The sequence below is a fragment of the Anser brachyrhynchus genome (genome assembly GCF_964034855.1).
Source record: "Anser brachyrhynchus genome assembly, chromosome: 4".
NCBI lineage: Eukaryota > Metazoa > Chordata > Aves > Anseriformes > Anatidae > Anser > Anser brachyrhynchus.
The window spans coordinates 48,732,067-48,755,581 of NC_137698.1; the positions used below are offsets into that span (position 1 = coordinate 48,732,067).

The 23,515-nt window shown below is 44.6% G+C and overlaps 1 protein-coding gene and 1 long non-coding RNA gene across 8 annotated transcripts in view; one reads left to right on the top strand and one right to left on the bottom strand.

Annotated features, from left to right (window-relative positions):
• The window catches only part of LOC308194933, a 60,705-nt gene extending 49,914 nt beyond the window's left edge, over nt 1-10,791 (top strand). For 3 of the 4 annotated variants that reach the window (XR_013951076.1, XR_013951077.1, XR_013951079.1), the window contains one exon: nt 7,303-10,791. This is a non-coding gene — a long non-coding RNA (uncharacterized lncRNA). The remainder of the gene's footprint in view (nt 1-7,302) is intronic. The other variant, XR_013951078.1, reaches the window with a different exon arrangement.
• G3BP2 (G3BP stress granule assembly factor 2) overlaps nt 10,223-23,515 on the bottom strand; it is a 28,461-nt gene continuing 15,168 nt past the window's right edge. For 3 of the 4 annotated variants that reach the window (XM_080591522.1, XM_080591519.1, XM_080591520.1), the window contains 6 exons: nt 22,250-22,430; nt 21,189-21,287; nt 16,639-16,741; nt 14,497-14,625; nt 14,179-14,297; nt 10,223-13,189 (listed from right to left, as the gene is read on the bottom strand). In XM_080591522.1, the coding sequence (XP_080447648.1) occupies nt 12,917-13,189; nt 14,179-14,297; nt 14,497-14,625; nt 16,639-16,741; nt 21,189-21,287; nt 22,250-22,430 (904 nt within the window). In that variant the 3' untranslated portion in view covers nt 10,223-12,916. The remainder of the gene's footprint in view (nt 13,190-14,178; nt 14,298-14,496; nt 14,626-16,638; nt 16,742-21,188; nt 21,288-22,249; nt 22,431-23,515) is intronic. The other variant, XM_080591521.1, reaches the window with a different exon arrangement.

Consider the following 23,515-nt stretch of genomic DNA (forward strand, 5'->3'; position numbering starts at 1 on the left):
GGCCTTGTTTCTGAAGGTCTTTAAGATATCCAACTGCAGTGCAGTGTGCTTTTTTAATGAGTTCAGGTCCAGGGATGTTTTAGATTACCTTGAGAAGATTCTCATTTGAGCTACAGGAAGCCACTCTTGTGAAAGCAGGCAAGAAGCGTTTGCCCCAGGTCACCTGAATTTAGCATAATGATTTTAGCAAAGCCAACTTCCTTATGAAAGTCTGAGCCTGATGGAGAGTTCCATGGGAGAATGTATGCACATAACACAAAGGCTGTGTATGGGTATAGATGCCTATATATGTAAAACTTCCAAACAATTTCTGGGATGGCAGTACAGCAGACTGATCACGTGCAATCACCTCAGACTCTTGAAGGAGGAAGGGGACTTGGAAGATGCCAAAGGATAATTTATCACTCTGGCACATTGGTCAGTTCCTGGAAGGTCTACAGATACCGCAGCAGCTGTGCATACTTTGTTTTCCTCAAGAGCTGGCTCAGTCTGTCACTGATTACCCCAGGCAGTGTGCCAAAGCTAGAAACCTGCACCATCCTATCCTGCACTATTAACCTCTGTCATGAACACAAAAAGGAGTGAGGTTTAGGACACACAAGGCTATAGCAAATAATGGCCATAGCACAGCTCCCAGAAAAGTTGTTTTTAAATGGTCATCCGTGAAAGCTCCCCTACCTTTATGTTTCTTGAATATTTCAGGTTAGTACCACTAAAAAAAGTGGGTAGCAGGGTAGCTGTATCCGTGATTGACAGCAATAGCATTTGAGCCCTTCTGAAGGGATGTGTTTTATCCAGTGGGTGTTTTGTACTCGGAGGTATCTTTTGGACAGAGCAGTATGTTCTCCTATGTGTGGTGGTGCACAGCACAAATGCTGTCATCTACCAGAGATTTGCTCAATATCAGGTCTGTATGCCTTATTTATGGTGGCACTATTGTGTCTGAACCATGCCATGATCGAGGCTGTCTTTGAGAGAAAGAGGAAAACAAGATTTGCTGCAGACTTAAGACCAGATGTCCTGTCACTTTTCCAGTGAAGGTGGAGAAGAAACCCGTTGAGTTCCATGGGAACATATCCTCTCTGAATTCAGGCGTACTCAGATAGGGCAAACCATGATCTCAAGTAATTGTTTCAGTTTGCAGTCTCATTAAAGGCTTCCTTAAATTGATGTGGTGTAGTACATCTTCTGAAGTAACACTCAAGAGCTTATAGACTTCATGCTGAGGGTTCTGAATTCTTCAAAAGTCAACTAAAACACTGAAGTGATGGCAGAACAATGTTACTGCTTTGCCAGCTTCATCTCAAAAGTCAACATGACACAAGAATATCTGCAGAAATAATCTCCTCAATGAAAATCTCACAAACTAGTCTCAATTAAATTGCATACTCATTTTCAGTTGACCTCTGCTCAGAAAAGCATACAGCACAAAAGTATGGTGAGTTTGCTCTCACCTGTACTGAACTTCTTCTGTAGAGAACCTTTCATAGGGAAAAGAAAGAGAAAGAAGGCTGTTGCTGCATCCCATCCTCTGTTCCCCAGCTCCAAAGATTTTGCTGGTCTACTTTAAACCAGTATCCAACCTTTATTTCTCTTCTGCAGGCTGACTGTAATGAACATAGGGACTTCTGTAGGTGTGCACAGGTATTGCTTTTATAGTAGCAGCAGTTCAAGCTTTGCATTTTTTCATCTTGGTATGAGGCATTATAAAATGCAGAATTCAACTGCATTTTGGAGTTTGATGAGGCCTAAAATGTGAAGAACAAGATGAACAGTTTTACATTTTTCTGTATCATGAGAATTTTCCCATTCCATGACTATGAACATAGTGTCAATAACTGTATTATGAAAGATGCAATTTTACATGTGAAGCAAATATTTGAATTAATTCCAATGGAATAATGAGAAACCATTGTTTTGGTACTAATACATCACACGGTCAGGAAACAGAAGAGCTACCCTTGCCTCATCCCAATCGTTTCTGTGGGAAAGCCTTCAGGGTCCCTATTACCTCTTCAAATGTGGACTTTGAAAAAGTCCTCCTGCAGGAAAAGCTAAGGGAAGCTGACTGCAGCATCTGGTGGCAGCTGCCAACACGACACAAGAAGCAGCCTCACAATTAGATTTTGAGAGGGTCCTGGGATGCACCACACTTATTATCCATGTCAGCTCAAAATTCCCAAGCCTAAGCTTGAATTTTCATTTGTGTGTAACACCAATACTTTGTTTTGCTTGGGGAAAAAGGTAGTGTAATGACAGCTTTCGTCCCAGGCACTTTAAAATATTAATTAGTACTATTCAGTATTCAAACTTGGAAATTACGTGTCTTAATAGGTATTGGAGCCCTTGGAGTTAACAGTACTGCCACGTTTGTTTTGAGGAAGCACTAATGTGAGCTCAGATTTATTTTTTAGAATTTATCTGACTCTTTTCTAGCAATAAAGAAAACAAATCTTCTGGTCCTATACTCTTACTATATTTTAAAGATGCTCAAAGATCAAATTTTGTTATGTAAGGTCTGTTTCCAAAGAGAAGTGTTTGTATCGCATGGCAAAATTTCTTCCTGCTCAGGCACCATTTCATTTTGCTATATTCATGCATCTCTCTCTGGGATGTTCATCCACTTTTAAACTTTCACCTCTTCTGCCCTGCCATGTGGACAAAAAGAATGCTTTACATGAGTAAAACACCCACTAAAAATTCAGCTGGTTGTTTTTAACAGGTACAACAAGTACCTGTAGCCAGCACAAAAAGGATCAGTAGGATGAGCATGGGAACAAGCATGCAAGGCTGGATGTCCCCAGTTCCCTTGATTTCAAGTTTCTGCCTGGCTTTAGGAAAGGCTTTTTGATTTTTGTTGAAACTGAGGCAAAAATGAACTTCAATCAACACAGCAAAGTTAATCATTCCCTAAAACATTTTATCCACCCTTGGGCCTTTCTGACTGAACTATGATGACATAGTAGTTGTTGTAATGCATTTTTGTAGGAAAATATTTGTATTATCACATGCATCAGCAGGGGTTGTACCAAAATATCCCCCTGAGGGGCAGGAGGTATTTGTTTTTTTACAAGCTTTGGATTATTTTTTTTGAATCCTTATCCTGTTCTAAATATGGGAGAATTACATTCACTTCTCTTTTTTAAGGCTTCTCTCAGACTGCTATTTTCTGCTTTATACTGAAGGAAAACTATTTTGCTTTGGTCCTGACATAGAGGGGAAAGATCACTGTAGAAGGCTGGGGCTGTGAAAATTGAAATAAATCTGAGTCTTATTTAGCCTAAAAGAAGACTGCATGTAGCTGGCATACAAGATTTCAGAGATCTAAAAGTGAACAATTAATAAATAATAATTGATAATTGATAGAAAGGTTTCACACCAGATGTACCTTAGCAGATCACTGACCTGCAGGGAGATCAGCAGGGAAGGGTGAATGAATTCCTGAAAGCAAGCTCAGCTGGGTGGCAGGGTGAAAAGGAAGAGCATTTTAGTTCAGCAGTAGTCAGTGAATGCAGTCTGGGGCTGTGCGGACCTGACAGTGACTACCAAAGGCTGCAAGAAAAAAGAGTTTCTTCACTGTTTCGTCAAGCTCACACACTTCTCGTACAGAGAGGAAAGCAGAGTAAAACACCTTGCTAGACGGAAATCATGTGGGTGATTATCTGTGGAAAGATTTGCAGTGGAAAGGATGTGAGCTGATGCAGATAGCACGCAGGATCAACTACCGAAACAGAAGTGACGTCTGCTTTTGGCTGTATCCAAGTTTGGGGCAGCCTCCAGTCGTCGTCATAGGCAGGGTATTTTGAAGTAAGAGTGAGCAACTATAGGTTGTGGGGGCAGTGGTGCCTGTTGAGGTACTGTTGGGGCTCTGAGCCCTTGGCTCTTTCAGAAAGGGCTGCCCTTCCGGCTGCTTTTCTGCACCACCGGAGGGGAGGCTGCTCTTACAGCTGTGCGGAGGTACGGACGTAGAGACAGGAAAAGCCAGTGTTAATTTTTGGTCGGATCTGCGGGTGAAGCTTGCTTGAAAGCTAAAGCCACAAGTTTCCGTGCCTGTGCCTAGCACGCTGTGAGTGTGGCTTGGCAGGGTAATTACAGAGTAATTACCTCAACAAAAGGTATCAGTGAAAAACAGATCCTTAAAAAGAATAACTGTGATGCCAAGATTACATTATTTTAGATATTCTGTCTTTCCCTGCAGAGTTCCCCCAGGAATGTAGGGCAACTGAGACACTGCAATGATTGTGCTCTGTGGTAGCGTAAGGGTAATTGAAATTCACTGTTCCCTCCTCCATTATTCAGTATAGCAACATACAGAAATTGAGCTTGTAACATATATATTTGCAGAATGATTTTTATATCGCATTAACAAGATGTGACACTAATGCTAATTCTTCATTAGAGGAAACATGACAAGTCGGGTGATTTAATATGCATTTAGCACTGAAAGACTTGTAGCACATGCAGGGGGACTTTTATTGCTGTTTGACAGCTTTGGAAATCTAAATGCTCTGCTTAGCCGCAGGGGAGGTGCAGACAGCAGCGCTGCTTTGCCCACCTAGGCCTGAATTGTGTTCTGTGGTCCCGGTGCAGAGACCATTTCTTTGTGGAAAGGCATTTCATCTTCATGCCTTTTTTTTATTTTAGGTTTCTCTCTGCAGAAATCACATTGGGAAGGGGAGAGAGATTTGTTGCTATCTAATAAATGGCAATCTGATCTTAATTGATTTTTTTTTAAGAAAAAGCTTAAAGAGCGACATCAATATGAAGTGGCAACAAAATTTGTTTTAAAAACAGGCTAATCCAACTAAGCAAGGGAGAACTTGAACAGTTGGAGTGAAAAGGAGATAAGAGAGTCCAGAAATTACTACTTGTGCCACAAAGGGCTGAACCTTTAGCAGAAGAAGCAGGGAAGATTTTCAGACACGGTCAGTGCTTCTGAGATTTCCTTAGGATTTTAGGAAAGTGTGGCCTCCTGGGTAGATAGGAAGCGGGAGGAAGTTTGGGCAGGTGGGCACCAGAGGGGGTACTGAGCCTGTCCGTCTGTGAGCTGCAGCTTCAACAAGCAGTGATCCTTCGTCCTTCCTGATGCCTTTTTCTGTTCCTGCAGCACCCCTGCTGCAGAGCTCAGGTATCTCTTTACACAACAACCTCACGAAGTGACCCAGATGTGTAGCACCAGAAAGGGAGCAGGAAACAAGTGCTGGTGAGGTGACAGGCCTGTGTCCTTCAGCAGCAAAGCAGGAGCTGTCAAAAAAGCTCCCCGGTCTTGTCCACAAGACCGCCAGCATGACCCAGGAGTGCTGGGCACAGGCAGTCTTGTGGCATGTGCAGTGTTTCGCATAACAGATCTAAGCTGCCAGACAGTGGCTAAGCCCTGCCCTACCAGAGGTGCTAAAATAAAGACCCCAAACATGTCAGGCCAGTAGCGCTCAGTTACAGGCACCGCAGGTCTCTCAGGTGAGCCTGTGCCAAGAAGCAGCAGGTGGAGTTGGTTCGAAAGTTGTTTTTCATTTGCTCACAGTTTGCTTTTGGCCTGCAGGAAAGAAGTGGTTTCCTCCCTCCTGCTCTCGTGCATCTTTCTGTCCCATGCACTGTGAAAGGACAGCAGTTGTCACCGGGGCTTTGCTGCAAAGCAATGTTAGTGAACAACTAAGGAGGAAAAACAGCCACTTACTGACATACATACTTGGAAAGAAAAAAAAGAAAAGAGAGAGAGAAATCCATATGTACCACCTTATCTTATTTTCTCTTCCTGCTAGTGTTCAGACAATTGAAACAGAAAACCAGAGAGCTCCTCAGGGGTGGGGAAGCAAATCCCAGACAGGCCATGAGCTCAGTCTTTCAGGAATGCTGACTTAGTTGCTGGATTTAACAACCCAGCAAACACATGTTCTCTCATTTCTGCCCTCCTGTCAGCTCCGCTCCTCTGCGTGGGCTGATCTCGGTGCAGAGAAGCGATGAGAGGCTCAGCGTGTTCCTGTGGGGTTCTCCCACCGCCGCTGCCCTCAGCCACTGGCAGAGCACCCGCCTGTCTCGGGCTTTGGACGCTTCATTCAGACAACGCTTTGCTGGTGCTGCAGAAGTGCAGCGGCAGCAAGTAGAAACCAGAGCTTGCAGAGACACCCTAGCAGAGAAAGGGAGTCTCAAGGAGACCAGAACGTACCAGTGCCAGTGTGTTTCCTGCCCCATGATGGGGGTAGAGAAACTCAGTGAGGCTGTAGGGAGAAGGATGTACAGCCTGTGGTCCTTCGCCCTCCCCTTCTTTGGGTGCTTTCTGGCTCTAAGGTTGGGGCCAGGGGACACTCACAGCCGATCAGCAGCACCATCTGCAGAAAGACTTGGCAGCCAGGAGGTAAGGGGGTGGCTGATAAAACCCAGGAGCCAGATGTGTGTACTCCTCAGGCATATGCACTGCCCCCTGGTGCTGGGTGTCTTGGAGCTGCTCATGGATTGTACAACATTGTGTTTGGACAATGTCTGACTGGACATCAGGGGACAGCGCTTTATTATGAGGCCAGTCAGGCAGTGGGACAGTTTGCCGGGGGAGCTTGTGCAGTCTCCACCCTTGGAGGTTTTGTAAACCTGTCTAGATCTGGTGTGTTGGCCTCAGAGGTGTCCAAAGCTACCATGTGCCTCAGATGTCCCCAGTGTTTGCCTTGGTGGCTCGGTCCCAGTGTGTGTTTTTTGGTGCTTTTTGCAGTGCCAGATGCCTGTTCTTGGTTCTGTTTGTCTTCCCTGAGCATCTCCTTAGCAGTGAAATCCTTACAAGGCCTGCGCCAGGCTCCTCCTGATGGTGATCCCAAGTCCCCTGGGCCTTTCACCCACAGCAAAGAGAGACCACACAGTGCCGGCGTCACTGTCTGGGGCCAGCTCTGTCAGCAGAAGCTGAGCTCTCCCACAGGGCAGTGACCCTGCTGTGTACCCAGGCCCATCTCAGACAGTTTTAGCTTCTAAGGCTCAGAGGAAGGTCCTCTTCTGTGGGGAAGGGGTTGGGCATGGGGGAAAGGAGGACGCTGGAGGCAAGACAGATGTCCCCAGGGAGCTGCGTTCATCTTGAAGAGGGTGAGAGCCTGTGGAGGGCATCAGGCTGATACAGATCAGATCATTTGGTCAGAAAGGCAGATGTGCCCTCTGCAGGCACAAGGGATTCACTGCAAACCACTGGGGTGACGTTTAGGGCCGGATCTTGAGAAGTTACTGGGGGGAATGGTCATTGCTCATCATCTGCGTGATTGTGTCTGGGCTCTGCTGGAGGACGAGGAAAGACTGACCAGAATGCCTCTTTCTGTTTTGTTCATTCAGGTGCCAGAAGTCCTCAGCGTTATCTACATGCAGCTGCTGTTTGTGCAGCACAATGCCCTCTGAAGCTTCCTCCCTGAGGCTGTGCCATGTCCTCCTGCAGCAGGTCAGCACCAGGCCGGGACAGGACGTGACATTATCCCCGTGATAGCTACCCCGCAAGGACAGGTGAGCAGCAGTGATTTCAGCAGGTAGGAGCAGAACCAGGTTGTGTTTGCTCACAGCAGCGAGCCAGCACTTCAGCTTCACTGTTCCTGAGGGGACACAGTGGTCTGGTTGGATTTACTTCCTTTTTTCTCATGAAGAAGCTTAGACTCTCCATGAAAATCTGTCTCCCCGCTGCCAGGTGTCTTGCCAGTCGCCTGAGAGAAGTGATGGGGAGCAAGCACGACAAAACCCCCCTGGGGTTTTAAATAGGGGCAGTTTTGGGGCTGCTTTCACCCTGCTGAAACCAACAGGATGGTGGCCTTGGCTGTGCTCAGGGGAGAGCTGTTTACCCCTCTAGACTTGATTTATTCTGGTGGGGGTTTGCTTGTTTGCTTTATTACTGTAGTCTGAGGGTTGCTCTGGATGCTGTTGCAATTTCCACAGTTCTGTCTTTTTGGGGACACCATGTCTGTGGCCCCACACAAGCTGTAGTCAAGCTGTGATGGGGAGACTACCTGGCTAATTATTGTATTGTCACTGTTAATTACCATTGGCAGTACTGGCCTGGTCCCACCATTCATTGCCCACCTACAGCAGCTGTGCAGGGCCAAGCAGGGCCCACTAGGGGCTGTGGGAGCTCCAGTGGCTCTGGGCAGGAGGTGAGTGCGGGCTCCTGTCCCTTCCCCAGGGGTGCTGGCACTGGGGTGCCCACCGGGCACCGGAGGAATAAAGTCTATGGGGCTGCAGCCCAGGGGCTCCCTGCCTCAGCAGAGCAATGCACGGTGACACGGGACCAGCCTTTCCTCTGAAGGGCTGCCCACCAGTTCTCAAGCACAGCCTGACACCGCACATGGGGCTGCGGGTGAGTTGCCTGTCCCCCACTGCTTGCCGAACATCACACGTGGGGTCTGGGAACAGCAGCCCCAGCCTGTGGGTTTGGGGCTTGCAAAAAGACTGGGCGCTGTGTTTTCAGAGTGAAAAATGGAGGCTGAAGTTTCATGGGGTTGTGGCTCCAAAAAGAAATTAAGCCCTTCGTTTTCAGAACTTGAAAACAGAGACTAATTACTATGGTTTTGGACCCCAAAAGCCAGCTCTTTGGGCCCCAGAAACCAGCTATTTTGGATGTTTTGGGGATTCAGAAACAGAGGCTGTCAGTTTTTTTTATGAAGCTCCCTAGAAGATTAAACCTTGCTTTTTCAGCAATTGAAAATGGGGGCTTAAATCCTGTGGTTTTGGGGCTCCACCCCCCCAATAAAAAAAAAAAAAGCCTTCATCTTCAGAGCTTAAAAATGGAGACTTAACTGCTGTGTTTCTGGGAGTTGCAAACAAGCTCATGCGGCTGTTTTGGGGGCTCAGAAACAGTCAGGCTTTTCTGAAGCTCACAAAAAGGTCTTTGAAAATTGAGACAAGTCCTGTGGGTTTGGGCTTAGAAAAATAACCAGTCATGCATTTTTCATGCTTGAGAATGGAGACTTAGTACTGCATTTTTGGGACTCCAATATGGAGCCTAAGTGCTACCTTTTGGGGACCAAAACTGGAAACTAAGTCCCATGTTTTCATAGCTTGAAAGCAAGGACTGGTGCTGTGCTTTGGGGTCCCAAAAATGAGCTCCGGGAGGTGTTTTGGGGGCTCCAAAAGCAAGGCCCCATGCCGTGTTTCTGAAGCCCAGCCAAAGACCCAGCGCTGCGTTTTCAGCGACTGAAAATGGAGGCTCAGTCCCATGTTGGTGGGCCTCAGAAAGCAGCTCCGCGCCCCGTTTTGGGGACCAGGCCACAGCGACCAGCTCAGTGGCGGTGGGATTGAGGCTAGTGCCTGCAGGCAGGCCAGTATTGTGCCCCTTGTTGTCTGTTACAAGCCTACCTTGTAGAGCAAACCCAAGGTCTGATTGCTGTCTGCTGAGGTCTGGAAGCATGGAGGGGATCGCGCTCCTTCGGAGATCTCTGGCGCTAGCAGGTCCTGTAGTGGCTGAGGCTGCTCCTCAGGGCAATTTTCAGTGACTCAGGCATGGGCAGTTGTCTTGTGCATTTTCTCATTTCTCAAAACCAGTATTTCAACTCAGACAACCGTGTAACTTTCAAAAAAGTAAATGCTGGCACTGGCCAAGCCACCAAACACAAAGAGAAGGTCAGGGATTACCTTGCAGCGTGCGAATCGGTTCCTCAGCATCATGAAGAAGTGACATGGCAGACGAGAGCAAGCACCTTCACATTTGTTTCTTTGACACGCAGTTTATGCCCCTCTCGCTGCCATCACCGCATCCCTCAAGCCGGACACTGCAGCACCCTCAGCCCTGTGGGGCACCAAGGGCATGCACCTGGGACGTGCCCGAGAGGAGCCAGTGTCGTCTTCCTCCCCGAGCCACGCACCCCCAGCTCAAAGGGATCGACCTGCACCGAGGGCCCAGCCACCTGTGACAAGAACCTACCGTGTAAAGCGATCCTGCCTTTCAGCTCCTTTCAGCAGGAGCAACCCACGCCAGCACCCCCACAAAGCACCAGGGGACAGGACGTGACTTCTCAGCGCCACTGGAGGGGCTTCCAATCCTTGCACGTCTTCAAACAAAATGTCCCAAAGGAATTTATGCAGCCACAGCAAACCAGAGCTTATTGACTCTGCTCAAGTCAGACACTTCAACTCGAATGTGTGATGCTGCACCAGTACAGCTTCCCAGTCATCTGACAAGCCAGCAACAGTTTTTTCCTGCATTTTCTGTATAGCAAGGGCTGAAGCAGTGCCCTACACCAACCTACATTCAAGAGAATTCGGGACATTGATAAATGCTGCAGACATCAGTAGTTTATTGGTATGTTTAGTCAAAACACATTCAGAATGGAAACTTAAAGGTAAAAATACTTCCCACCTGCAACAATTAAACTAGAATCTACTAGCATATAATGCTTGACACGTTACAGCAATAAAGATGGTAATCCACTGTCTTGTATAACTACTAAAGCCAAGATGGTCAGCCAAGTTTGTTGAAATAGAACCGTAATGACAAAATACTCCCACCATCCACAAATCAGCAACTAACAGTAATGGTCAGCGAATCCCTTCCTTTGCTCTAAGAGGTACATTTACTATAAAGAGGGTCGAGAACATGTAAAAGTCCACAGTACAGCAGGTGAACTATCACCATGTAAACTTCTCTGGATGACGTTCCAATGGTTGTTCATGTCACTTAAACAAGAAGCAAGCCAGAAAGCTGAATGGCTCAGTAGCTCTTTTAATACTCCATTTTTTGTTGTTGAGATTATTCCCAGTGCCATTTGCCACACAAATGAAATAGGTGGCAGCAAAACACCATCACGCTACAAAAGGGGAAAAAAAAAAAAAAGGAAACAAAAACACCTACAGAAAACATACCAGTGGCAAACTGCTACCTCAAGACAGCAATTTGTCTGAAGGCTTCAAACTTAAGTTGCGTTGTGTGCCGAGCGGTTCAAGTACTATAGATTTCCAGGTAACAGCTGAAAATGCAAGACTTTCAACCAAAAACTGAAACAAAAAATGGAGACTAGAAGAAATGTGCCCCAGAAAAAAAGCGTATGAAAATAGTGCAAGACTTACCATGAAACACAGAAGACCTCGAGTCTGGGAGAAAACAGACAGATGCCATTTCACTTTGCCTAACGTATCAGTAAAGTATGTGCAAAATCTTCCAGCTTACTTGAAAACAGCAAATGATTGCATAATCCAGAGACAGATTGATATTATGCCCTATCTGCTTTTGCTTGAAATTGCTGTTTTTTTGAGGTCTTCCATGCTTAGAAGCAGCTTTAAGTGGTCACACTCTCACACAGACTCACACGCCAACACACACCCCTCTTTTACTCCTGACGCCTCGGAGCCGGGCGCTCACTGCACGCCCCAGCACCGAGCCGCACTGTACTGTCTGCTGCAGCTGCAGTTCATGGGAATGTGCTCCAGAACGTCATCCCGGAACAGACCTCTCAGCTGGACAAACCCACAAGCAATACTGAAGAAGAGGACGTCTCCTTTCTATCCTTAAGTCCGGAGCCACTCAATGTCAACTTCAGCTGAGAGTAATGTGCAAAATGAGTAAGAGTTTAAAAACAAAAAAAAAAGCACAACTGGAAAATGCAAATACTTAAGAGCTGCTATTTTGTTCTCTGAAAATTGCAGTATCCTCATTTGATATGCTCACCCTCACAAAGGATGCTCAGTTCTACTGATTATGAGCTGGCCCAAAATGTTCACCATTCTCGACTGGCTTCTGAAATGTCCAAGAGAGATTTCATTTCCGATTTCTGTAACTTTGACATTGATTAAAGAGAAGAGACAACCTGGAGACTACTTGGATGCCTTCTTCCTCCCTTCCCCCCCTCTGCAAAAGAACAGACGAACTTGTTAATTGAAGAGCAAGGTGGATGATAATTTTAGCAACGTTTACTGATTGAAAGATACTGCAATTTTTAATACAATTTTTCAATGATTTCTTTTAAATGCTTTGCAGCCGATTGGCTTTGCAGCACAGTAATTCATACACTATACTGTACAAAATCACCAGCAAGACTGGAATGATGTATTCATAGAAGGCACCATCATGCTTATTACATTACCAGAGAACTCAAATACAGTCAAGAGAGTTTTCACTGTACAATGCTTATCGAAGGGGAAAGGGGAAGGAGGAGTGTGTTGAGCAGCCATCCCTGTACTGAAGAGGGGCAGATAGAAAAATCTGACGTGAGCTATCAAACTTGCTTAGTACTCAGGACTACGACTTGGTAACTCTGGGTTCTGTTTAGTTTACAGCTAAATGGATTCCTTCTGGAATAAACTTGTAGTCTTGTTAAGGTTTGTGTGTGTACATATGTCGGTCACAGCAAGCAGATCAGATGCCCGCATCGTTTCACAAGCTATTCTGTCTGAATAAGAGGATGAAGGTTTATTTTTTTTTTCCTCCGATGCCTCCTGCAGATGTCAATATAAATGAGTTCAGAGTACCCATTAGTGCATTTTGATGAGTGCGTAAACACGAGTTTGTTTGGAGCCAAGTGTTCTAAAAAAAGAAAAAAAAAAGGCAAGCTTCTCCAATTGCACAAATTGCACTATTTGTGTTTCCAACAGTAACAGGCAGAAACAGTAACACTTACACAAAATGTGCAGCAGAGGGTTTTTGACTGCAAGGACCTGAATTCTATTGGGCATGTCCTTTAGTTCACTTTTGTTGCAGATAGTTTACTGGTCTTTTTTTTTTTTTTTTTTTTTTTTTTAATTTTCCAGTCCTCAATTCTCCAAGTCTACATTTATAAATTAACAGTGTGACTTCTGTTGTGAAACTGGGGAAAGAACGTCCACCTTAATTTAAACCGGAAACCAAAGGATGCTTTCACATCAAAGAAATGATCAGAAGGGCTGTGTCACATTCCAAAGCCAAAAAAAATTAACAAGAATGCAAACACGATGGATAATGTACCACTGCCAAGACTGTCTGCCCACAGTGGAGATTTCAGCGACGCTGTCCTGTGAAGCGGCCTTCCATTTGCCCGGTTCCTCGTCCAGAGCCGAGTTTCTGTGCCATGCCACCTCTCGGCGGGGGTCCTCTTCCGTCCCGGTCTCGCATCATGCCACCACCCACTATTCCACGGGGACCCCCAGGGCCTCTATCATTGCGCCGAATATCCCTACGATCATCGCCTCCGCCTCTGGTCTCTCTTTCACGAGCAGCTCTTGTTTTTTTCTCTTCTACGTTCAAGCGCACCTCACCCCGGAACATAATAGGCTTATAGGGAAGAGTTTTCAAGGCACACGTTAGTCACCATTTCACAAAGTCCGTTTATACAACGCGTATGAAAACACAGCATTTGCTGCGTGTCTCAGGCTACCTTCACTTACAAGTCAGACACAAAAAATAACTGCTAACAGTTCCCTGCGGCACACAGCGTTAGCCCTAACTGCCTGCAGTGAACAGAACAGCATTTTTTAATTCATCTGGCATGCAAGGAGTTAAAATATCTTCCTTAATACAGGCAGGGGTTGTCTTTAGCCTTTCTGCTTCAAAGCTTTAGTTCCTGAAGAACTGCTCCACCAGGTCTGACTCGCATACTAGAAATGGAAATGGCTGTTTTCTCCTCTCCAATTCCTCAAGTCACAGCTGCAAATAACTTTGCTCCTTTCTCTCAGCCCCAGGACACAGAATTTACATGTCCTCAAGATGCCCTTCAAAAATTCACGTGCTGAGCTTTCAGCTTATAGGGGTCTCTAACAGTAAGTGTTCAGTTCCATGTGGTATTTAAGTGAGAGGTAAAATCCCTGAATTCAGTATGACACGGCTGGGGGAACGCTGGCACAGCTCACATAAGCCACAGAGCACTCTTGACAGACTGAGTGGGCCCAAACTACTCACATAGTGTGCCTGTTTTTCTTACAACTCTTGTTTATGAATGAATGTCAGAAACAGCAGTGACATGAACTGAAATAGAATCATAGAATATCCCGAGTTGGAAGGGACCCATAAGGATCATCAAGTCCAACTCCTGGCACCACACAGGTCTGCCCAAAAGTTTAGACCATGTGACTAAGTGCACAGTCCAAACGCTTCTTAAATTCAGACAGGCTTGGTGCAGTGACTACTTCACTGGGGAGCCTGCTCCAGTGTGCGACCACCCTCTCGGTGAAGAACCTCTTCCTGATGTCCAGCCTGGCCTGAATAGGCCAAGCTACGTGAGTTTTAGGGCATCCTTTGGTGGATGCTCAGCGATTAATACTTACTTTTGCAACCAAAATTCTCTGGACCGGCTCAGAGTCATCAAATACCACAAAACCAAAATTAGGCAGTTTTCCTCCCACTCCTTTAGTATTTATGCGAAGTTCTACCACATTTCCAAAGCCTGTGAAAGCACAAGGGAAAAGCCACGTTACCAAAACTTAGTGTCAGCTCTGCTACCACTCCTGCTTGTCAGATAACACTCGTAGAGTTGCATCATGTAAAGTTCCCCCCTGTGGCCACAGTGAATGTTACATGCCTTTTCAACACAGGACAAGCATCTGTTTTTCTCCTTAGTCTCTGCAGCTGAAATTGCTACTTACTCATGAAGAACTCTTTCAGTTCACTCTCATCTATATCATGCGGCAAGTTCCCAACAAAGAGCTGGTGACTGTCTGGATAGCGAATTATTCGACGATTATCCGACTCGTTCTGCTCCATGTCCCCTCTCCCTACCGGGAACAGAAAGAAGAAGGGAGAGCCACTGAGGTTAGAGTTGTGTGCGGATTCCAACAAACACATCTATGTGCACAAGCACCAGGCGCACATGCTCAAAACCTTCTGTACCTTCAAGTTCTCCAACTCCCATTTACCATGGATGACAGGGGGGAGGAGGGATACTACCTTTCTCTTTACATAGCCCTAATAATTGTCATGTTCCTGTTGTATCTGCAATCATTATGCTGAAAAGGAGTTTGCTAGTTATTATAATGTAGTTTTTTTTTTTTTTTAATATTTGGATTTAAGTCACTTCTTCATCAATTCCTTAACCCAACAACAGTATCCATATTTTTGCACTCATATTAAAAATCGTGTTTGCCAGTAACCTCTTCTGTCTTTCATCTTCCACCATTTTGTCCCAAACAAAAGCCAGAGTTCCTTACGTTCTCCCACACTCAGCTGAAGTTTATTTAGCACCATACCAGATGAAAATCTTTCCTGGTATCTCCCTACTAAACCATTTCCTGCCTTGCAGTGTGACAGCAGCACACTGTCACCCCTTCTGGACCTCAGGTATGACAGGAGTCATACGTACCCCTTTCTCTCCTCCATTTCCCCATAAGCCCATTTACAAAAAGCTTACTAGCTTGTTTAAATGGTTTTCTTAAGCAGGTAAGATTGGTCACAGACTTATTCTGAAAATGAGACCATAGGGCAGAAGCTCTACCATTTGGCCAGCTGATACTTCAGCTTTCCCTCCCCTGCTTCCCACCAGTGTGGGATCAGAATTACAAGTCTCAGGTCTGTTACACATTCTCTGTACGATTTATTTAATGGTTTTGTTGCATCCACAGCCAAGGGCAGAAAAAAAAAAAACAGATCTGCAACTTGATTTAGCCACAAGTTGCATCTTTCACTCCCTGCTGCACACATTAAAATAAATAAATAAATAAAAAGGACTGTTAACTTGTAACATATGTTATGGTTCTCTCTCTGTGCCTTTCAGTTTCAATATTGTTCCCAAGTGAGGAAACGCTTGCATTGAGCAAAGCCAAAAGTAAAAAGCACTTTCAAGCCTGATCTCTGTCAGAGTTTGGTGTGCTTTTACTGAAAACATCCATTATATCCCATTTTAGTCAGTCCGAGCTGGCAGAGGCTTACCCACCCAGCTGCTGAGGTTTAATCACCTCCGCAGGCAGTGCTTGGTGAGCAACTGGCAACTTGGTGCCTGCAGCTCAGGACAGTCACAGACACCACTCCCCTCCTTACAACCCCTGACTTACTTCCACACTTAGTGAAGACGCACGCCTCAACAACCTGGTACTGAGACTAAGCAGCATTTGCCCAGCTCTGCGCAGAGCTTTGCCAAGTGACCAGGTTAGGGTGATGAATGCTGCTCAGGAAACTTTCACCTCTCAACACCACTTCTGACATCTGTCAAGTAACACGCAGCTGTTGTAGCAAAACCACCCTGTGGATTTGGTACTCTGTACCAGTAAGAAAATGCAGAGATCTGGCTGCTCATAAAGCCCAACTCAGAACACCATTTGAGACTACACGAGATGGAAAAATACATCTAAAATTATTAACTGACTGAGGTTGAGATAGTGGAAAGGTTTTATTCCAAAACAAAGAGTACCGCAAGCCACAACAACAGCCATTTAAGACCTCTCACTTTCAAAGTTCAGCAAAATTAGATAACATAGGAAAAAAAACCACATCCTATTTGCAGACTACCTTTTCAGAATTGTATTGAGCTGCATAAAAGGTGTTCAAGCATGTAAGCGAGTGGCCTGACTTTTAAAAAAGAATTCACCAACACAGAGGACAGGAATTAATGCCTAATCTTTGCATCAATTCATCACCAGCTTGGACGGGGAACTGTTTTCCCCCATTTCTAGTTGAAGATAGTAGGAATGGACAGTTTATTATCAGCCACATACAATATAGCTACAGGCCAGATCCCTGAGGGAGATGCCTCTCATTACCGGCCCCAAACGGACACACAAGCTGTCCCACGTTACCTGGTCGAGGTCCTCGGGGCGGAAAACCTGGTCTTTCCCTTGGGCGCTGTTCACGTACACGAGGAGGCTGAGACTGAGCTTCAGGTTTAGTTTCAACTCTTGGCTGAAACAGGAGAACGCACATTATTAAATACCATGTATTAAAGAACAGGCCTAGTAAAACAACAAAAAATAAATAAAAAAACAACACAAGACATAGGTAAGTGGCATGCACAACACAAACTCTGCAAGATATACATCCACGTAAATGTATTTAGGAATACGTTTTTTCATCTCTTTAAATTCCTCTGTACCAATCCAGGACTGCAGTGTTCAGTTATCTCTGCTAAGAGGTGCAAAGCAAGCATCTCTCCGTCAGAACATCTCCCAATAGCATGGCTAAAGTTTATTTTCCATGTTTGACCAGGCATTGAGACCCCAACACCCCATAATTAAAGAATCCCTCAACCTGACTGAAATAGATGGATTGAATAAAGCTTCCTCATGCCAAGCTCCAACTTCATGGATTAGGAGGTAGCCCAAAAGAAAGAGAACAAAACAAAACAAAAAAGCCTTTCAAATTATGCTATTTCTGATACAATAAAACTACAAAATACACCCTTAAAATTCTCAGGGACTAGGAAACGTACATTCAAACTTTTGCAATCAAATAACGCTTGTAAAGATAATTTGCAAAAGACAAAAGCAACAAAAATATTTCTATGTAGCCTGCTGGCTACTGACGCAACGTACAACATGCTTTAAATTCCATTTTCTGTAGGACAGTCGAGCAGCTGCTGCTGCACTGGGTTCTTATCTTGGAAAAACAAAACCATCCTTATGAACACTAAGATGAACACAAGCTTCTGAGGAAGATTAACTACAAGGCCAAAGGCTACAGGCCCAGACTACTACAGAAAAGGAGCTGACGTTAAACTTCTCCCTTATTTTCCTTGAGGACTTGAGACAACTGCCAGTTACAGTCAGAGAACCTCTCAGGGTAAAGAGACGATGTTTTACAAGAAACACCCTGCTATTCGGCACCAAATCAGCGTTTCAGCCCTCGTATCACTCACGTTCTACCTAGCTAGGCGTTAGCTTATCCTTCCAATGTTTCTACAGTGTTTTTGAGCTCTAAGAATAAACTGGAAAAAAAATCACCCTTCCTTGTCTCCTACAGAAAGCATTCCTTCATCGTACCTCCTTGTGGGTCACTGGAGCTCCCCTGGCATCTTTTACTCGCACATTTTTACTACGTGAGCAATTGTACTTCAGAAGAAAAACTCAAGGCCTTCAGACCATGATTTCTTAAGAGACTTAACGCTATCAGGCTTAAACACTTCTTCCTGCCACCACCCATAGCAAAACACCTGCTCAGTCGCTGATGTCCTTCTGCTAAATCCCAAGAAATGGATAACTTTTACCCGCTTGCCTTGTGCTCCACTCACCTTCTCATCTACCACACACATTCTCTCTCCCAGCCCACCAGCTAACCTCATTAGCTGCTCCCTAGTCAGCACCACCCATTTTTTGCAGAGTTCTCTGGTGCTGCTCAAAGGGGAAAACACTTCTGCAAAACTGTGCTCTCCCAAACAACTGTCATTAACATCAGCATCACAAGAGGCCTATTATGGGCTGCCATTTCCAATCCAAAAAGCAGCTAACTGCAACTCTTATTTCTCAGACAGCACGCAGACTGCAGTGGAAGCTACGGAATAAGGATTTTTAGCAGACAATCACGACTAAAGGAGTTCTCAAGCCCAGGAGCCAAGTATGCCACAAACCTCAGCCTACTGGGGCTTTGAGAACAATTAAGGAAAAGAAGATATTGTCCCCACTCTCTCCTGGAGCTCACAGTGGAAGGGAAAGCGACTTCTTGATGCCACAGCAATGCTACTGGCAACGACAGCAAAACCAACCACGTCAGCCTTCACTCACAAACTTTGGAAGTGATCACTCCCGAGGGACAGGAGGATGGGGAAGGAAGAGCAAGAGAACAGGAGACTCCAGAGGCTGGTACATTTCTGTTTTTGAAATCTTACACGCTTTAAAAGCTTCTCTACAGTGAGATGCCTCCCACAGTGGAAACACATGCATACAAACAACCTACTAGCAAGGCAAACCAACAAAAAACCCAAAATGAAACAAAACAAAGAAAATAAGCATATTGTCTCACCTAATTACCAGCAGCTAGCTTAGATGCATACCACACAACTGCTACCGCACTGTCTGAGGTAAATGTGGACCATGAAACTCACTAAGAGACACTCAATCACCTTCACAAGGGCACTATAGATCTAAAAATGCCCAAAGCACCTAAAGCATGAAACGACAGGTTCCCTCTCCTCTTAGACCCAAGTCCATAAAACCTGAGTCTGCCTTAAAATACGTGGGATTTAAGTGTGGCTATGGCTAACACACAACCCCCTCTGCAGAAAATCTATCCAGAACCTCAAGAGATTTCAGGAGTTGAAGGAATGCACCTTCCATAAACAGATCCTTCCCTAACTCACCATTTCCACATCAAAAGACAGAAGCTGAGGAGCACCCTGCCTACCTCCACCCCTCTGGCACCTCCAGGACAGCTAGTGACAGAGTCCGAGTACCTGAAAATGCTCTAAGAGAAGGTCCAGTTTATCAGTGCAGGCAGGTATTATTCCCTGTCAGCTTCTCAACATGACTACAGAAACAGGAGCGAGAAATGCTGAGCTGTTTGACCTCACAGGTGTAAACAAACTGCAACTGGATCACCTCCAAACGAGTACACACACAGTCCTTCAAGGGGTTCTGAGTTTATACCACAGGGGCTTTATTTTCAACTTGATTTATGAGGGCGTCAAACTGAAGTGACACTGGGGAAAAGAACGAGAAGGGCAGTTATTGGCTGCTTGGTAGCATCACCGATGCTGGTTGGAACAGCACCCCAACGGAGTCACTCATCCACTGGTGCAATCTACTGTCCTCGTTTACATGCATAGTAGCACCCCAACGGAGTCACTCATCCACTGGTGCAATCTACTGTCCTCGTTTACATGCATAGTATCCGATGTTAATGAATCCAAAAGAATGGGACAAGGTTGCCACCGATTACTAACCCCTTGCAGAAATTCTTTAGACATCTTTTCCACCAGCTTTCTGAACACCATGTCTGAAAAGAATGCAGACTAAGGAGCTAGGAACAGATTAATTCTGTCTCCAGAAGAGCCAAGTGTAGGCTCTTCCTACTTCAGAAAATTCCATGCAGAACTGCTTAAACATGAAACCACAGCATAAGTAATATAAGAGGTAAAGAGCATGACGAGCTGCAGAGGCAACACATGAGTTTAAGGGGACATCTATAAGCTGTGTTCTATGACTCTCCTGCATGGATAATTTTAAATGCTACTTGCAGTCATGTAACAAAAATCCAGCATCGCTACTTTAAATAAATCATCATTACAAAACAAATCTGGTTTTTGGTTTTGCTTAAGGAAAATCTATTCTGTACTAGAACAAAGAGTTTTACTGCTCAAATACCACCTGAATAACTCAAAGCCCTGTTGAAGGTGATGAAAACCGACAAGTTTCCCAACTCATCACATAGCCATTATCTGATTTCCACAACAGCGGTAAGACCAGAAGCAACACCACACAAGGAGAGTTTCCTGTTTTCCTGTTGTTGTTTTGTTAAACATGCACTTAGCTGAAGGGCAATCCTTGACAGATTCCTCTGTCAGTTAAAAAAAAAAAAAAAAAGGAAATCAGTGCAAAAACAGCAGCTGCAATAACCCAGCTGCTCTGCTGAAATGGCAGTCTCTGTAAAAGGTTGGACATGAGGTACTCACAACATCCAGTGCTTCTGGAATATGGCATCAGTAGAAAAGATTAAAGCACCTATTTTTTTATATTGAGGGGGTTTGGTATGCATAGAGGGGGCTGAATTCAGAATCTCAGACCATCTCACACCAGCTTGGCATGTGCAGAACATGAGCTATCACCCGGTCAAACTTTCTGTCCTCTTTGCCCTCCTCCCCCAGTCAGCCTAGGAATGGGAAGACAGCATTGTCCTGGCAAGGAAATGTGAATCCTTCCATTCCTCACACAGTCATAAGTTGGTACAGGGTTCTGTGACAAAGTAATTATAAATGGATAATGGAGTCCAAAATACTTCTGTAGACATGACCCTTTCAAGGCAAACTTGCTTGTACTCAAAAATTGATGCAATCCCTTTTACTGCTGGGGCATTTCTGCCAAAAGAAATTCCCCTTTCCACACATTCTTTAGGAAACTACTATCATGTGGGGGAAGTTTTTTTTTCTTCTCTCCTCATAAACCAAACCATATCCCAGTAAGATAGGTCAAAAAATCAGTAGTCTTTTCCTGATTCCACATCAGCAGTTTTTAATATTACCATCACCCGAAGTTACACCAGGTAAGTGTACATGCCTTCACTTGCAACAAGGTGAGTGCATTAACATTTAAGACACAATTAATTTGTGCAACGCAAGTCAAACAAATTGATCTGTTAATTTAAAAACTGAAGCAGTTTGCAGAAGTAATGAGACAATCCAAGGTGTTCACAGATGGGTTACCTGTGAGACTGGTGCTTTAACATGGGGTGGAATTCCAGAGGAAGAAACAGTACCACTAGGAGGCAGGTTTTTACTGGTCACTGAAGCCCAAGAGAAAGCCTGCAGGAAATGCAACAAACCTAGGCTACTAATCATGGCAAACCACTGACAATCCTACAGGGAAATTTGTCCGCTGAAAATACACTTTCAGTTCACATCTGACTATTAAATAACATTTGTGCTAGCATTACAACGAGGATACAGAAAGATTTGCAGATGTAGCTGTCTGTGAACTCATCAGCATGTAGCAGGTGTGTACCGTACTCGCTACTGCTACTTGGGCAAGCGCAGTTCCCTCGGCATCCCCAGATCACTGCTTTCCATCATGTAACCAAACCTAGGACTGAAAAACCTGCTGTGTTAAGTGTCTTCTGCGCAACGGAACAAAGTGAGCGCCACGAGTTAGAGGTAAAAACGCAAAAGAGAAACAGGATTGGAAAGATATGGGAGACTGATACTGGAGCTGGAAAACGACTTCTCTCCAGCTTTCATCCATTCCTCCCATCTCTGTCAAACTCCCTACGTGTTACCACACCAGACGACGCATGGCATTCATGGTGTTTTTAGGAACAGGCAGCCTGCCTCTAAGGGAGATGGTCAAAGCCCTCGTACTGTTTTTAGACGTATACTGTGAGTAATTTTCCAAGTGTCCATGCATTGTCGTCCCCCCCCCCCCCCCCCAAGGAAGAGCAGTGGTTCCCATTTTCTGAGTTTTTTGTTGTTGGTGTTTTTTTTTTTTTTTTAAGCCATATCTTAACTCCACATTTAAAAAGGTTGACACATGCATAAAACCACACGCACACTCTGCAAACATCGCATTTACAATAGGTAACGAGCAACACTGAAAAATAACATTCTTTTTTTCGGTGAAATTTCACAAGTTCAAGCTTCAAGTCTAGCTGTTCATACAGCATGACCCTGCAAAGAGATACCAGTCTGGCCACTCGAAAAGACTAAGTTCAACACCAAAACTCCTGGTTTACCACCTGCACCTAGAAGCACAGATATGGCTTGTAACTAACCTTTGGTGGTTCTTGTGGTAGTGAAACAGGTTCTACAGGAGGTGGAGAAGGAGACTTCTCTTCTAACTCCTCGAGGGTCTTTTCTTCTGCTTCAGCTTTCAGCTCCTCAGGTTTTGTTTCAGATTCCAATTCTGGCTCAGGTTCGTGAGACGATTCTTCCAGTGCCTCCTCTATCCCATTGCTACAATAATCAAATGCATTTTATGCAGCTTTTCAATTGGTTCACTTTTTCTCAGTTATACTATGGTAATGACTGGTTTGAAAATTATTTGGTTTCCAGTTGCTACCATATGGTACCTACATATATGATACTGTGAGAAGTTAAGCTGTACCCCTGTAGTTGCATACTAAGTCACTTTTTATTTCTGCTCAAGTGAAGACATTATACTTTTCTCTGCAAAGAATATGAAAATTACACAGACATATAAAGCCCTGAAAGGAATATATACTAAACTCAAGAGCTGCTGCTCCTAAGAAAGAAAAAGCAGCACAGTGAGAGACCAACAGAAGATTGAGCTATACACAGAAATGAAGCTGATTTTGGAAGGCTATCAGCAGCTTACTTACAGAAGTGCCATAAAAGTTCATTACAGAAGCAGCTGCAAGTCTTACTTATTGAAATTCACACGCACCTTCTTCTCCACTCTGCGTACACAAGGGGCCTGAAGTTATTCCCTTCTCTGTTCAGTCACCCCCAAAGTTTACCAAATTCCACATGCTTCTGCCTACGCAGCTCCACCCACGGGTTACCATATGCCTAAATAATGACTATCGCATTTTTAAGCTCTTTCCAATTGGCACAGTAACCCAAGGATAAGACCTGGCGTAACTCTTTAAAGCCTCAAAAACTCTCCGCAAAATCTTGAAGAAGTCACTGCCAGAATTCCAGCACATTCCATTCTCCCATAAGATTTCTCATGAAAAGCACTACATCAGCAGCAGCAAAGTAGCGTTACTGCTGATGCACTTAATGGACATCATCTAATAATTTCATAAACATACATATTTTTTGAATAAGGAATCCGGTCAGTCAGTTCTGCTTGTCTGAAACACATACCTAAGTTTTGAAAAAAGCATTTCAAAACATAACAAAAAGTATTTTTCACATAAAAACAGGAAGAAACTTCTTTTTTTTCTTGTCTTGTTTAGATTTTAAGACACTCAGGGCAGAAGCCTATTCTTCCAGTACAACTGTAAAGCAACTTCTCAAAAATTCATTTTTCCTCTCAGATTCAAGCACCAGCTAAATTTGAGGACTAATATATC